This window comes from Chelonoidis abingdonii, chromosome 2, assembly GCF_003597395.2.
Source record: "Chelonoidis abingdonii isolate Lonesome George chromosome 2, CheloAbing_2.0, whole genome shotgun sequence".
NCBI classification, from domain to species: Eukaryota; Metazoa; Chordata; order Testudines; family Testudinidae; genus Chelonoidis; species Chelonoidis abingdonii.
Window position 1 is genome coordinate 95,488,063 of NC_133770.1, and position 14,461 is coordinate 95,502,523.

At 40.3% G+C, this 14,461-nt stretch overlaps 1 protein-coding gene across 3 annotated transcripts in view; it reads right to left on the reverse strand.

Moving 5' to 3' along the window:
* AOAH (acyloxyacyl hydrolase) overlaps window positions 1-11,909 on the reverse strand; it is a 117,210-nt gene extending 105,301 nt beyond the window's left edge. The window contains exons 1-2 of one of the 3 annotated variants that reach the window (XM_032785444.2): window positions 11,739-11,868; window positions 10,867-11,018 (exon numbers count right to left, since the gene is read on the reverse strand). In XM_032785444.2, coding sequence (XP_032641335.1) covers window positions 10,867-11,017 — 151 coding nt within the window. In that variant the 5' untranslated portion in view covers window position 11,018; window positions 11,739-11,868. Of the gene's footprint in view, window positions 1-10,866; window positions 11,019-11,471; window positions 11,635-11,738 lie in introns of those variants that run through there. The other 2 variants (XM_032785440.2, XM_032785442.2) reach the window with 2 other exon arrangements.
* Between the last annotated feature and the right edge of the window lie 2,552 nt (window positions 11,910-14,461).

Below are 14,461 nucleotides of genomic sequence, written 5' to 3' on the forward strand. Positions count from 1 at the left end.
CCATTTGCTATTAATTTATGAGGAGATAAGAGGAAACCATAACTATTTTACTCAGCAGCAGTAATCTGAAAATTCACATGGCAAGGAGCACTTCTCCCCATGTATTTGAAAATAGTGTATAATAATAAAATGACATTACCAATAGACTAGAAAAAATCATATCCTTATAATAAAACCAGAGCAAGAGAGATTCATTTCTTGGCCATGCAGCCTCTAGCAATCTGAGCAGACTGTTTAACTTAATCCACTTCTGCAGCAACATACAAAAGAAACTATCATTAGAATTATATCTATGGCTGCTGTGAAAGTGTCAAGGCACACAGAGTTGCCTCTTTAGTTTTCAGGTTTCTGATTGCAGATAAGTTTGTGTAAATCCAAGACTTTATTAAATGGATTCTCTGGCACTCTACATGAACCCACAGACCTTCATGTTACTGGATGAGACTAGCTTGCCATCCTTTACTTTGATCTAGGATTCTAGACAATGGAGTTTTTCCTCATCCCTCTACTCACCTTACTGAACTCCTAGTTAGGCAAACTGCCCCTCTGAAAAGTGCAGTTCAGACATGAAATGAGAGAAAGGCTGAGGGGCTTTCCAGGCAAATTGCTTCCACCATTGCGTAAACTCTGAGGGCAAGATTGTGGCTAACCCTTTCACAAACACACACAGTGGTGAGGAAACAACGATCTTCCCCTTTTAGGCAGCTAACGATGCTTCCCCTGTTACGCAGCTCACCAGAGCTGAGCTAGCACAAGTCTCTGTACTTGGGCTGGGAGGCTTGCTCCGAGCTGTGGTGTAGATGGAGGAACTACCCAGAATGGAAGTCACTGTGCTCAGAGGAGCATCAGGGCTGTGACTAATTTGTTTCCGCTAGGAGCAACTCGCTGAAAAGGCAGCAGGATGTGGAAGGAGCTATGGCTCTGCTTTCCCAGCCCCATGGAGGCAGCCAGTTGTGCAGCAGAGAGAATGTTGTACCCCTAAAGGGGTGTTGCAAATTATTCTCTGCCCCTTGTGCTACTGGGATGCACAAGGAGGCATTCTCTCTAAAGCACTGCTGAGTTGTGTGTGGGGAGGGTGAGGCAGTCTGTGCAGAAGAGTACCTAAGTAATGAACACTATTTGGTGGAAAGGCACAATATTTGGTCTTCAGCGGTATCTTTTTGAAACTTGGACTATAGAGCAGTGTTTGGAGAATGGGATGAGCTCCACTCACCCTTCCCCTTTTCACTTGAACATGAGTAATCATTCCTAGTCCTCCCTCCTCTAGAAGAAGTGCAAGGTGTAATGGTGTGTACTACTGCTGTGTGCATGTGTCTACTTTTATGGATTTCATTACTTCATTTACATATTGTCTTCCCACTCTACTGAGAAAATCCAAATAGGAAGACTTACTATATGTGAGAGTCTCTGCTACACAGGCAGCTGGAATAAAGCAGTTTTGTTAGTAAGTTGTATCTTTCCATTGTGTGTTTAAATAAGACATTCGCTATTGCAGAAGGAGTCAGGAAACCCCATATTAATATTGTAAAAGCTAAACTGCTGAGGTGTGGAGGTACCATTTTCTATCCAGGTGCACTAAATTTTCAGGAGCCAAGCTAACATTGGCTGACTCCCCTCACAGTTGCTCAGAATCAGCTGCAGAGGGTAGGGCTATTTCTTCTCTAAGGGACAGATTTTTGCTCAGTAATTGATGGGGTCAGGAGCGAAGCACCCTGCAGAGAAGAACCAATTGCTGGCTCCATTTCTTGCTTTCTCCACTCCACTTCCAAAGATCCTAAGTCTAGCCCTGCAGTGCTCCTGTGGAGCAGCATCCCCAATCTCCAGTGGGCATGAGCTTGTACCAGTCCATTCTTCCTGCTTTCCGCTTTGGGTAAGGACTGTTTTTGCTGCTTGCAACATAAGACAGCATCTGATCCTAGTTATTAAAGAACATCCTCCATAAAATGAGTTCAAGTTCAATTGAAAATAAAAACAGATCTAAATATACAGAAAAACCTCCTGATTTCTGTCTGTGAAAGAATGACCCTTATAAAAATGAATATCCATTCCCAAATGTTGTATATATCTTAAATGTTTCCTATTGATATCAGGAATGAGGATTTTCTGAAGCACATTGAGCACTTCTCCCATTTCATGCAGTTGTCTGGCCCCTATCACTTTGCCTTCCCATACACCTGCATTTGGACGAGGAGTCTGGTTGTCTTGACCTCTCATGTGTTTCATATTTTTATCTGCTTCAGCTGAATAGATTGGTAAATTAGCTAAGAGCTGGGGCTGATAATATATGGTTTCAACAGGCACAACATTGTTCTAAGTCAATATCCCTTAATCTATTGTATTTCACAGTTAATACAATACTTGTCCAAGTTTCAGAAAACTCTATTACAAAAGGAGCCTTAGGATATGGAGGAAAATCAGGAAACAAGAGTTAATAAAAAAATGTCTTGGCTATCTCAGTTGGAGTCCTTAGGAATGATTAATACAACATAGAGTGTATAGCCAGAGAGGGCTCTGAGACATTTCTGGAACTGTACTTCTGCAGAGAATTTGTTGTACTTTGACTTGCTTCAACATATTGGTCTAAAATCATCCCTGAAGCCAAAAAAAGAGAGAGGAAACGTGATCTAATGGTTAAGGCACCTCAATAGATCCTCAGGTGAAAGTGAAGTCAATGGAGATGTGACAGTTTACACCAGTGGAGGATCTGCCCATGGAGTGGTGAGTCTTGGAGTCTATTCCGTCAGAGACTTCCTGTGTGACTTTGGACAAGCCAGTTCCGAAGGCCTCAGATTCACCGTCTGTAAACAGGCTCAGTGTTTGTAGAGTGCAATAAAATCCTTGAAGGCAATTATAAATTGTTATTCTGTAGGGCTTGTTCACTTTCCCCCATACATGCTCCCTGATAAGCACACGTGCAGATGCATGCTATTCTATAGAAGACAGTGCATCTGAATTTCCATGTGGCCAAATGTGCATTTTCCCCCACAGTTCCTCCAACTCTGCATCACTCACTGTAAAATGGATTTATATGGGCCTTGCATCTCAAAGACCTCTCCTACCAGGCTACCCAGAGGACCTATGGCTTTTGAAGAAAAAGTAAAAAGAGACCTGAGTTTGGGAGGTTTTGAAGGACAAAATTCAGATTTTAGTTTCCCATATCATATGTATAATATGCAAATACATTGGATAGAGACACTGATGTGACTAATTTTAGGTACCCACTTTTAAAAATGTTGGCATAGACTATACATTTTCCCCTAAATTTGCTGTGTTATGCAACATATTTTGCATATTAAATATATATGTGGCAATAAACAAATTTTATTTAGAAGGATTACCAAATTTTTCAATTTGCATTATATTTGAGCTATGCAGCATAATGTAATGTAGTTTATTACCATATATTTAAAATATTAATATCAATATATTAATATTTTAAGTGTATTGCATCTCAGTAGTTGGCATGGCACAAAAACCTAGGAACATCACGTGTCACTTTTCTTGTTTACCACAGTCACTCTGAGCATCATGCAATAGCAGGGACAGAACTCTGATCCTACTGCTCAAACAACAAAGGTCTCCATTTATTATTCTCTCCTCCAGACACCATACAAGGACCATGGTATAGATGAGGAAAGCTCTGACTCCACCCAGTAGAGGTCAGTGGTACCTATCCACATTGGCAAAATAGATGCCTGGTGCTACACAAGGTGTATCTGAAAGATAATCATTTAGCAAAATATAAAGACAAGCATTTCCAATAGATTTGCCTCTTTGATATTGTTTAACATAAAAATGTTTGTGTGTGTGTGCGCGTGTGTGTAACCTAAGAAGTGATGTTCTCTATTCCTCTTTTCTCTGACACCCCAATTCAGGAAAGCTTCCCTCTTCAGAAAGGTGCTTAAGTGCATGCTTAACTTTAACATGTGCTTAAATCCCACTGAAGTCTGAACTGAGATCAGAATGGTTTCCTCACATCTTTACTTCCAGTTTGTCCTCAGTCTAATGCAAAAAAATGACCACACTAGTTATTAATGAAGTAACACCTAGAAGCCCCAGTTGTGCTAGGTACCATATATATACAAACATATACCAAAAAGATGGTCCTTTCCCCAAAGAGCTTACAATATTAACATTTTATATGCACAAAAGTAAAGAGATTAAAATGTAGGACTTCCCAAACCACTGAAAGTTGTTCATTGAGTATGTGCAATACTTTTGATAACCCTATAAGGAGAAAAGATAGATATATATAAGCATTTGGTGGCTGAGTTACAGCTATTATGGGAATCATAAACAACTTTTAATCATCATATCATTCAAACGTGCCAAAAAAGAATGTTACTAAAGGTGCAAGGGGAAAAAAAGTTTACCTTTGGGCTAAGAACAAGTACAAGGAATTTCAACTCAAAGGGTGATGGGTAAAATGTTCAAAAGCGCCATAATGTGTGTAAGTATGCTACATACCTTCTTCACAGTACTCATTGTTATATGTATGCTTTATGGCCATTGTCTTTCAATGAGATTCCTAAGTGCCTAAGTCACTTTTTAAAATGAGACTTAGGTGCTTTTGAAAATATTATCTTATATTTCTTGAAATTTCTCTGAAAATAGAGGCTTAGAATGAAAATATCTATTCAACTGTTGGTATGGAATAATACCACAGAGCTACATATGCCTGGGATTCATATATACATATCTCAACCAAAGGAAAAAATAATAATATAGCAAACACTTGACATTTACTACTGAGTATGGGCCAAATCCTGCTCACTTTCATCTGTGAAAATCAAGAGTAACTTCAATGAAATGAATGGCTTCACTCTGCATTTACACTGGTTTATATGAGATGAGATCAGAATCTAGCCTAGACTGTCAGCCTAAAACAAATTGTGGTTTTACACAGATGCCAAAGTATGGCATTTTACAGCACTCATTGGTCTATACATTATGTTTATAGCACACTGCTTCCCTAGACAATATCTACATAGCCATTTTGTTTCAGCATTATTATTAAAAGCCTCTCACTGTGTTAGGTATGTGGCACTGTATTAAATTATCAGGAACTGCAAACAACATTGATCTGAGATTTGGAATTTATTACCCAACAGTAAGAGACAGGGTGGGTGAGGTAATCTCTTTAATATGCTGGGACCGACACGGCTACAATTACACTGCATACTCTACAGTAGATTATTCAGTCTTGCATCCATGCCACAAAAAGCACAGCTAGACAGTTTTAAAAGTTGGATATCATACAAATCAGGACTGCAAATTAACACTTTATGACACAGGAGAGACTGGAATTATGGGTTAGGTTTTTTCCCTGCTTTTCTGAAGTTGTTGTTATTATTATTAAAAATATACATGGTTTCAATATGGTGCCTACTGCATGCCCCCGCATCCCCGAAGATAGGTTCTCACAGATGAATGCGAGAGGTGGTCCAGGGAAGTTGATGAGAAGAATGAAGGAGAAATACATTGGCCCTGGTAAAGCTGAAATTGGCCTGTGTGACTGCTGACCCATGTAATATCAGTCAGCTAGAGAAGATTAAATGAGCTGCTGCCCAAACATATTGTGCTTTCTCTGATTAATAGCCTCATTCCAAAGGGCAGCCAAAGTGGAGCTGCAAAGGGGGCTGTGCAGTCTGAAATTTTTAAAAAAATAAAATGTGTAATTAGCAAGAAGTGCCCTGCAACTGCAACACACAGTCACATCATTATGAGAGACTCCACCGATCATTTGCACAGATCCCCTACAGCACTCGCTGGCAACTGAGGAGAGAACAGAAGCTTATTTTAAAAATCACTAGCAATGTAAAAATATTCAACAGAGATGCAAAAGAAGAAATGAGGAGAAAGAGAATGTGATGGTAGACATGGCCAACAATAATACCTGGCATTCAAACTGTATTTAGCAAATATTAACTATTTCTCACCACAGCCTTGTGAAATGGGCATTATTTTGTTTGTTTAGCAGATAGGGAAACAGAGACATAAGAGGTTAAAGGCCACACTCTCATACCTTTTTCAGAGAAGTTGTGTGTGTAGTAACTTGCTCGACAAGTTGCCTCAGTGAAAGCAAAGGGCTACTCTTGTCAAAAGGTACACATGAATGTTAATAAGGGTATACAAATTGTCCTAACTGGCTTTTAAGGCCACACAGCAAGTTAGTGGCAAAGCCAGACTCAGAACTCAGGGGTTCCTAACTCACCTATCCTGCACGCAGAGCCCTAGATCTGGGCCTCTATAGGGAAAAGCAGCTGTTTCCCTACAGTTTTAATTTAAATACATAAAATGGGCAGCAGTTTATCTATCAGTATAAAAATGATGGAGGAGACTATCACAACACAAAGAAGAGCAGAGGGCATCCCTAAATTGTCTGTAGTCTCTTTATTTTAAAAGACAGCATCATAGGTCTACACTGAAATAGTGAAGATAGTTTTCATTTTCATAAGTCTGTTCCGAAAAAGCCTTCTGCAGATTGAGGAACAGAATTTTTCAAACTAGTCTGGCATGTGATTATGTGTGCAAAATGCACACACAATGATATGCATTATTTTTGTGCTATTATTAGGACTGGATGAAAGTTAACTGTCGGAACTGATTGTTGATGGAAAATTCAGTTTTCAACACAATTAATTGTTTTGAGAAAAATGCCTACACACCGCAGAACATTTTGATTTTTTATTGAAAAACCAGATATTTGAAAACAAATATTTTGACCGAAACTCAAAATATTGATTTTAATATCCTGTCTTAGTTCCTCATGGGAGTTGCATCTTGGTTTCCTCTACCTCTGACCTCCTCCATGGGCTTCTGAGGCAAACTACATCTCCCATGATGCACTGTGGCCAAGGAGTCCCATGATGCAACCACATCCCCTCACCATGAGGGAAGAGTACAATGCATCATGGGAGATACAATCTGACCTCAGAGCCTGGACTACAGAGCAGACCAGACACATAAAACATCTGAATTACAACTCCCATGGGGTACCATAGCAGCATTCCTGAAACAAAATATTTTGATTTTCAGTTTCACTGAAAAATCAAACTGTTTAGTGGAAAATTTCAACAATTATTTTTTCCCCAGTTTCCACTGAAATTTTTCACAAAGCTCATTTTCCAACCAACTCAAGTTATTACCATGATTATACATGTAAATCAGGCAAATTGCATACACAGGTGCACTGAACTGTCCACTCACATGAGCAGTTACCCAATTCATTTATGCAAAGGATGAAACGGTTTTTGAAAGTCGGCCACCAGTTGGACACCTAACCTGCCTGAAAGTCTGCTCCTGAAAGAAAATCTCCCTATATATTTTATAGTGGGCATTTTCACTAGAGAGTTTGCCATTTCCTGTTAAAAATAGTGCTTCATCTTATATCAGCATTTGACATATATGAAAAGGGGAGTCCTGGATGATTCTTCAATCCCTCTCACTTCTGTCCAAAACAGAGGATGCAATTAATAAGTCTGTGGCTTGAGGCAGCTGTTGAAGAGGAGACAGAAATGATGTCCACACTTCCCTTAAAAAAGAAAAAAAACCCTATTTTCCCTTGCTTTTAAGAAGATTAGTTTTATTGACTTAGGGACTGAATCTTCGCTCACACCAGTTTAACTCCACGCGCTTCTGTGAAGTTATTCCTGTTTTACACCAGTGTAAGAGTAAAAAATCAGATCCTCAGAGTTTTGTTGATTACAGGAAAGAAACACAAATGCTTGTCATTCTTTTCAAAATTAATACAGAAAGCGGGTAATAAGTTAAACCACAGGCACTGCACTCTGGGATAATGAATCGTTGTGTGTGTACGAAATTACAAAGCCTCTCTTGCTGGCCCTCTGCGCATGCATTTTTAATTATCTGAACAACACCAATTTAGCTCGCAGAGTTTTCAGAGGCATGACAATCTCGTTTGGTCATGAGTCAAAATCTGGCATCACATAGATAGTTTCAGCACAATTAATGATTTTCTTTACATCAAGAAGAGTGCTCTGGATTTTATCCCTCTATACACAAAGTGTAGGGTCAGAGTTTTGAGGGTCTCTCCCAAGAGGGAATAGATATTAAATGGAGGGTCAATGATGTTGGGGATTGGATGAGGGAAGAATTTACTTCCCTTGTATTTCAGTGCCTTAAGCAGCCAGCTAGGATTCAGGTGAGGGCATGGTATTCAAAGATTGATTAGATAGATAATGGCCTTGTGCAAAAATTAAAGAGACACAAACTTTAAAAAAATATCACATTGTAAGCAAACTAAATCCCTTACTTGTGTTAACAACTTCAATTATTAAAACTGAAGGAATTTAAAAAATACAATTTACTTTTCACTGTTTGTATTGTTTGTTTACCATTTTCACTGCTGTCTCCCCTTGGACAATAAATATCAATTAATTCCATTTTGCTTTGATTACAGTTTGTTTCACTTTCAGGTTCCCCATGTTTCAGTGAGTGGGTTGCAGACACTGCTGGGTAACATTTATTTGTTGGAAAACAAATGTTTCTATTAGAGATTTTTAATTCATGGAAAAGTTTTCTACTCATCTTACGTTTTAAAAAAGCTTTGTTTTACAAAGCCTACATTTATTCTCCCTTTCCTAATCATAAAAGTAATTTTAGACTCAAAATAAAAGATTTTTCCTTGTACACACAGAAACATAAAAAAACTTGTATAAACAGTGTGAAAACTGATATGTGAAGCCTATGGGAACTAATTCAGTGAAAACTGAATTATCTAGAGAGGGACAAAAAGGAGTCAAACAAAATCTGTTTGGTCATAAAGCAGATTGATGTTTGTTTTGTAAATACATGTCAATTATAAATAAATAAATAAATAAATAAAAGCTGCACTCCCTACCTTGGTTGATTCTCCAGCCTACTGCATTTTAACCACAGATGCCAGAAATGCTCCAAACTGACTCTGACATTAGTACTTTTATGAGATTCACTACATCTTGGGAATAAATTGATCAAGTCCATGTTGTGGAGAGCACCATGGACGTGTTTGCTAGTGCACGTGTTTATCAAAACTCAGACGGGTGAACATCACTCCACCCTCATAAAGCCCAAATCATCTCATATTTGGTTAAGTCCATGGATCCTGGGTGTGTACATTTAAACCACATCTCAACCTCCATGGCTACTAGTTCAGCATGCAAATTGGAAGAGGAGCTGCAAACCTCCATGCCCTTTGTGTGGGTAGTTATGAACACTGAATCCATGTATCTCAAGGCTTCTTCCCTAACAGTTCTCAATGCTTCCCACTGTGCTGGCCTTTCAGACCAGAGCAGACTGTCATAAACAGATAGCTAAGGGTTAATGTTTCTTTTACCTGTAAAGGGTTAACAAAGGGAACCAAACACCTGACAAGAGGACCAATCAGGAAACTGGATTTTGCAAAGCTTAAGGGAGGGAATTTGTGGTTTTCTTGTCTTGGGTCTTGTCTGTTCTGGGCTCTCTCAGCTATGAGAGGGTCTATTTCCAGTCCTTCTAATCTCTGTTCCAGTTGTAAGTACAAAGTTAGCAAAAGTATAGTCTTTTAAATTGTTTTGGCTGTATTGCATCTGTGTATTGGCTGGTGGAGTCTTTATGTGTATTTGGCTATAATACTTAAATTGTATTGTTTTGGGTAAGGCTGTTTATCCCTTTTCTATTGTTTAATTCATTTTCTCTAAGTTGAAAACCCTGTATATCTTACATCTAGATTACAGAGACGTTATTCTATTCTTTCTTTTTTTTTTATTAAAAGTTTGCTTTTTAAGACCTGTTGATTTTTTTTTCTAGTTGACCCACAGGAAATTGGTGGGAGAAAGGAAAGACAGGGGAGGGGGAAACTGCCTCTGTGTTTAACTCTCCTAGTGTCCCAGGGCGGGAAAAAGCTACGGGGAAGAGAGATAGAATCTTTTCTGTTTCCTTGTCTTTGAGGTTGTCTCTTGTGAAGAGAGGAGACATGCTTCTTGGTATTGTGATGAAAGAGTTGCATCAGTCACTCTCAGTTAGCCCAGAGAGGAAGATGATGGTGTGGGGGGAATGGTTTATTTCCCTTTGTGGTAAGACTCAGAGCCTCTGAGTCTTGGGGTCCCCCAGGGAAGGTTTTGGGGAGACCAGAGTGAGCCAAGACACTGGAAATTCTTGGCTGGTGGCAGCGAGATCAGATCTAAGCTGGTAATTAAGCTTAGAGGGGTTCATGCTAGCTGCTCAGGTTATGAACGCTAAGGTTCAAATCTGAGTAGGAAAGCTATAATACAGACACATCCTCCAAAGCAGGCAAATGCTTAAGTGGTGCAAAAAGCCTTGTACAGGCCCTTCACATCAGATGAATTTCACCCTGAACACTGAGAACATACTGTATTGTCAAACCCAAAGAAGCACTCAAAAAGTTCCATGTCCCAAACCTAGATGTATTTCTTAAGAAGATTTTGCCAGGCAAAACCAACTGAGATGAAACTTGTTTTTTGAGGGTGTCTTGTGGGAGGTGAAGGGATGCTCATCTATACAATAAAATGAAACAGAGTAACATACATTCAAAACAACCACATAAATATTAAACAATCACGTCCTGTTTTCAGTTCTTTAGCTACCAAGTGTGAAAACCAGTATCGCTAATATTTCCTGCAGATCAAGGGTATGAATTCTATCAAACAGCAGCTCCAAAATTCTATAAAACAGCAGCTCCAAACCCATGTTAGCTTTGAGAGTCTTAAAACAGTTATTATCTGGGCTAAGATTACTGGTGTTTTGCAGCAGCAGCAGCTGTTGAAACAGATAAAGAATGATTTTTTATGTGCACAGCTAGCCTCTGTTTACCAGTGTAATAACAAATGGATGAACAAAGCAAGCAAACAAAACCTGAATACATACCAAGACAGGTGTGTCCATTGTCACTCCCACCAGAGACCAGAGTAGATTGGGCTCTACCAGAGAGAGGTGAGGTTGAGATGTCCTGCAGAGGAAGCATGAGAAGGAGCAGGGAGAAGACTAGAGGGGGAAACATCTGCCAGGACCCCCTCATCCTAGAGAAAGGAAGAAAGAAAGAACTGTAATACAGGAAGAGTACTCAGGGACACACATACCCCTAATACTCAGGGAGAGAGTCGCACACCGGCTTCTCATTCATAATCTGGGGGACAGAGAGAAACTCACACACTCTCCCTGCTACACAGGGAACATCTTTTTCACCCCCACCTGCTCTTTTGGTGCTCAAGGAGAATCTCACACACACATACCCCCCCCCCCACCCCCCCCCCCCCGCCCACACACACACCTCACTGGTACTCAGGGAGGGTCTCTTCCTCCAAACCCCAAGGACAGTTGCACAGCCTCTCACTAGTATTCAGGGGTCTCTTCCCCCTCATACGTAACTAGAGAGTCTCCCCTCCCCCAAAAGCACTCATACAACATCCGCCCTCTCACCAGGCACTTAGGGAAAACCAGTAGGACTGTATCCCACCCCCCCACCCACACACCTGTATTATCCCTTTTTCTTTCCCGCCTTTTCCTTCCCTGCTGGCCTTGGAACAGAAGGGGGCCCGTATGCACTGCTCTGGCTCTGGGCTCTTCAGCCACTTGTAGCAAGCGCAGCAGCAGCAGCAGCAGCAGCAGATGACTAACTGATTATAAAACCACAGCAAGTGCTGGAGCCACTCTGCATTAATAAAGCAAGACACTCCCCGACACAGCTAGCGTGGCAAAAACAAAACACAAAAGAAAACATTCCAGAAAAAAAATATTACCTAACCCAAACTCTTCCAGTAATATCTCAAGCCGGGCCTTCCACTTTCAGATAGAAATAATGAACATTAATAATAGAGGAAAATACCCTCAGTATTGGTGACTCATTCCCAGCAAACAGCTCAGTTTTCTGTTTTCTTCTTCCCTTTTTCTTAATGAGCGCGGCTTGACCCTTGTGGGGGGTGGCAATCAGGCTGTAGGGTTCCCAGACTGATGTTTTACTTGTGTCAGTCAGCTGAAGTCTAATCATGAGGAAAGGAAAGAAGCCAAGCCAAATTGCCAACATATTGGGAACAAAGGGCATGCAGGGAGCTGATTGATTCAAAGCAGACTCGGACATCTCTATTCTCATCAGCGTTTTCAAAGTTTGTTTACATCCCCCACCAGCGTCTGACGGTTAAAAAGCCAGATACATTTCCTGCTTGGACCATCTAAGCAACTGAAGGTTTGTTGCCTGTTTTTCAAATAAGGTTTGAAACAAAAATTGAAGTAAAGTCCACCTCTGCCTGCAGCAGAAATGAATAGTGAAATGATAACTTAAAACAACATAACGGCACAGATGGAATGAGCCCAAATATTTTAACTACAGAAGCCGTGGGAGTGTGAGGAAGGATGGTCCTCTGGGTAAAACACTGGATTAGGCCTCAGGGTTCATTTCCTGGGTCTGCCACTGGAGTTGCTTGTTCTCTCTGTGCTTCAGTTCCCCATCTATAAAATGGAGCTAATCATATTCCATTTCTCCTACTTTTTGTCTGTCTTTTTTTTTCTTTGGCTTATAAACTCTTAGGGCTTAGCCAGCCTCTAGCTGTGTGTTTGTATGGTACAAGAGGGCTCCAATCTCAGGTGCTTAAAGTGGTCTGAAAAAAAATGGGTGGGAGTCACATCACCTTCACATCTGCCTCCCCCCGAAACCTGGCAATTAATTCTGCCCCAACACCAAATCAGTCCTGTCCGCCCTGTCCTCACATCAGTTCTACTCCCACATCTGTTCTGTACCTCCTGCCCAGCCTCCCCTCTCCTTGTCCTGTAGCTCCTGGAGTTCTTCACCCCCTCTCCCAGGCTGGAGCAGGCTGCAATGGGGTCCCCCCTCTTCTTTCCCCAGCCAAGTGTGCTGGGGCAAGGAAGGAAGGGAATGGAGCCAGTCTGAGCTGCTGGGCTCTTTCAGCTCCTTCATCCCTCTTCCCTCCTGTGAGAATGGTGTTGGATTGCTGGGGGGTGGGGAGGGGTTGCTGATGGATTCCTGCAGCAGGCCTGAATGGCTGCTCTACCCTAGGAGGCAGGCAAGTGGGGAAAGCAACCAGTGAGAGGGTAGTAGGAAAACTATACACTCCTCAGCAACCCAGTTTGTCTCCTAGAAATTATATTTCCTGGGCATGCAACCCATTTTGACCTGGCGCACTTTAAGCTCTAGTTGGGGTCTCTAAGTGCTACCTTAATACAAACAAATAGTCACAAATAGTGGTGTCTTTCTTCCCGTAAGGAACCTAGTTAGTATAAAAGCTAGACAAATATTTATCAAAGAGGGTTCAAGAACTGAAAGTTTGTCTTCTTTTTAAAGAACAAAAAGACATGTTCAAATTCTGATGCAATGGCTGCAAAAAGATTTAGTTAAAAATTTCAAATGGATGCACCTCACAGTGTATGTAATTTCATCCTTTGAACCAGAACCCAGCACTACTCAGTACACTGCCCTTAATGAACATTCAAAACAAAATAAATGTAATAATTAGTACTTGAATTTCTCAGGCCTGTCTCTACTTATTGTTCCTCTTGAAGCTGGCAATCTTCATAGTGAATGGGAGACAAGCAAATATGTTAGTGTAAATTACCTTTTCAATATGCCAGTCCTACTGTAATCTGCAGGGATTTTTTTCCTATCTCAATAAAAACTCACTATAAAAAGACATTATGCTACAGTGTCTGCATCTCCCTTAATCCCCTATTAAACCTTTTTTAACACACACATTAGTTGGTTCCCAATAACACTATGAAGTCCTTTAAAACCATGGATACTGGCTCATTAGAGGCTGCTTCAAAAGCCAGAGTTCTCATATTCATACTGGAAAATCTTCCTAGCACCTAGATCTTTTGAACTGGTTCCATTTTATATCTGCAGCAAAATACAAATCTAAATAACATCACTGCCACTTAGAAAATATTTACGTACATTGGCCAGATACTCAGCTGCTGCTCAGGATATAAGCCAAGAAAGAATGTAGTTCTCTGTTTTTATTGGTTATTTGCAGTGTTGTTGTAGCTGTTTATCAGTTATGTTATTTGTTACACATATGTGGTGTTAGAAATACTGGTGCAGTAACCCAGAGGTCTGTGTAACAAAGATCTGAGTGGTTTTTCTCCACATTTTATGTATTTTCGAAGCTATTAAACTAATTAAAAAAACCCTCTTAAAATGCAGTCTGACTAGGCAAATACAGGATTTACATGGCCAATTTAACTCAGCTACTCACTCTTTCCTTTTGCCAAAGGTATTTTGAAGGTAAAAATGTTAATAGCAGGTGTTTAAAGCACTTGGACATTATCAATTTACTGGTCTTTATGATCTATATATTCACTTTAGTACAACAAAGAAGGAACAGATAATATTGCAAACTTCTTGATAAGAATGTGAATGAGATTAATGAGGAAAAAAGCCTTGAAATTTCTTCCAGACTAAGGGCCTCAAACCCATTCCTGACTAAAGACCTCTCTACACTGCCTCAACAAC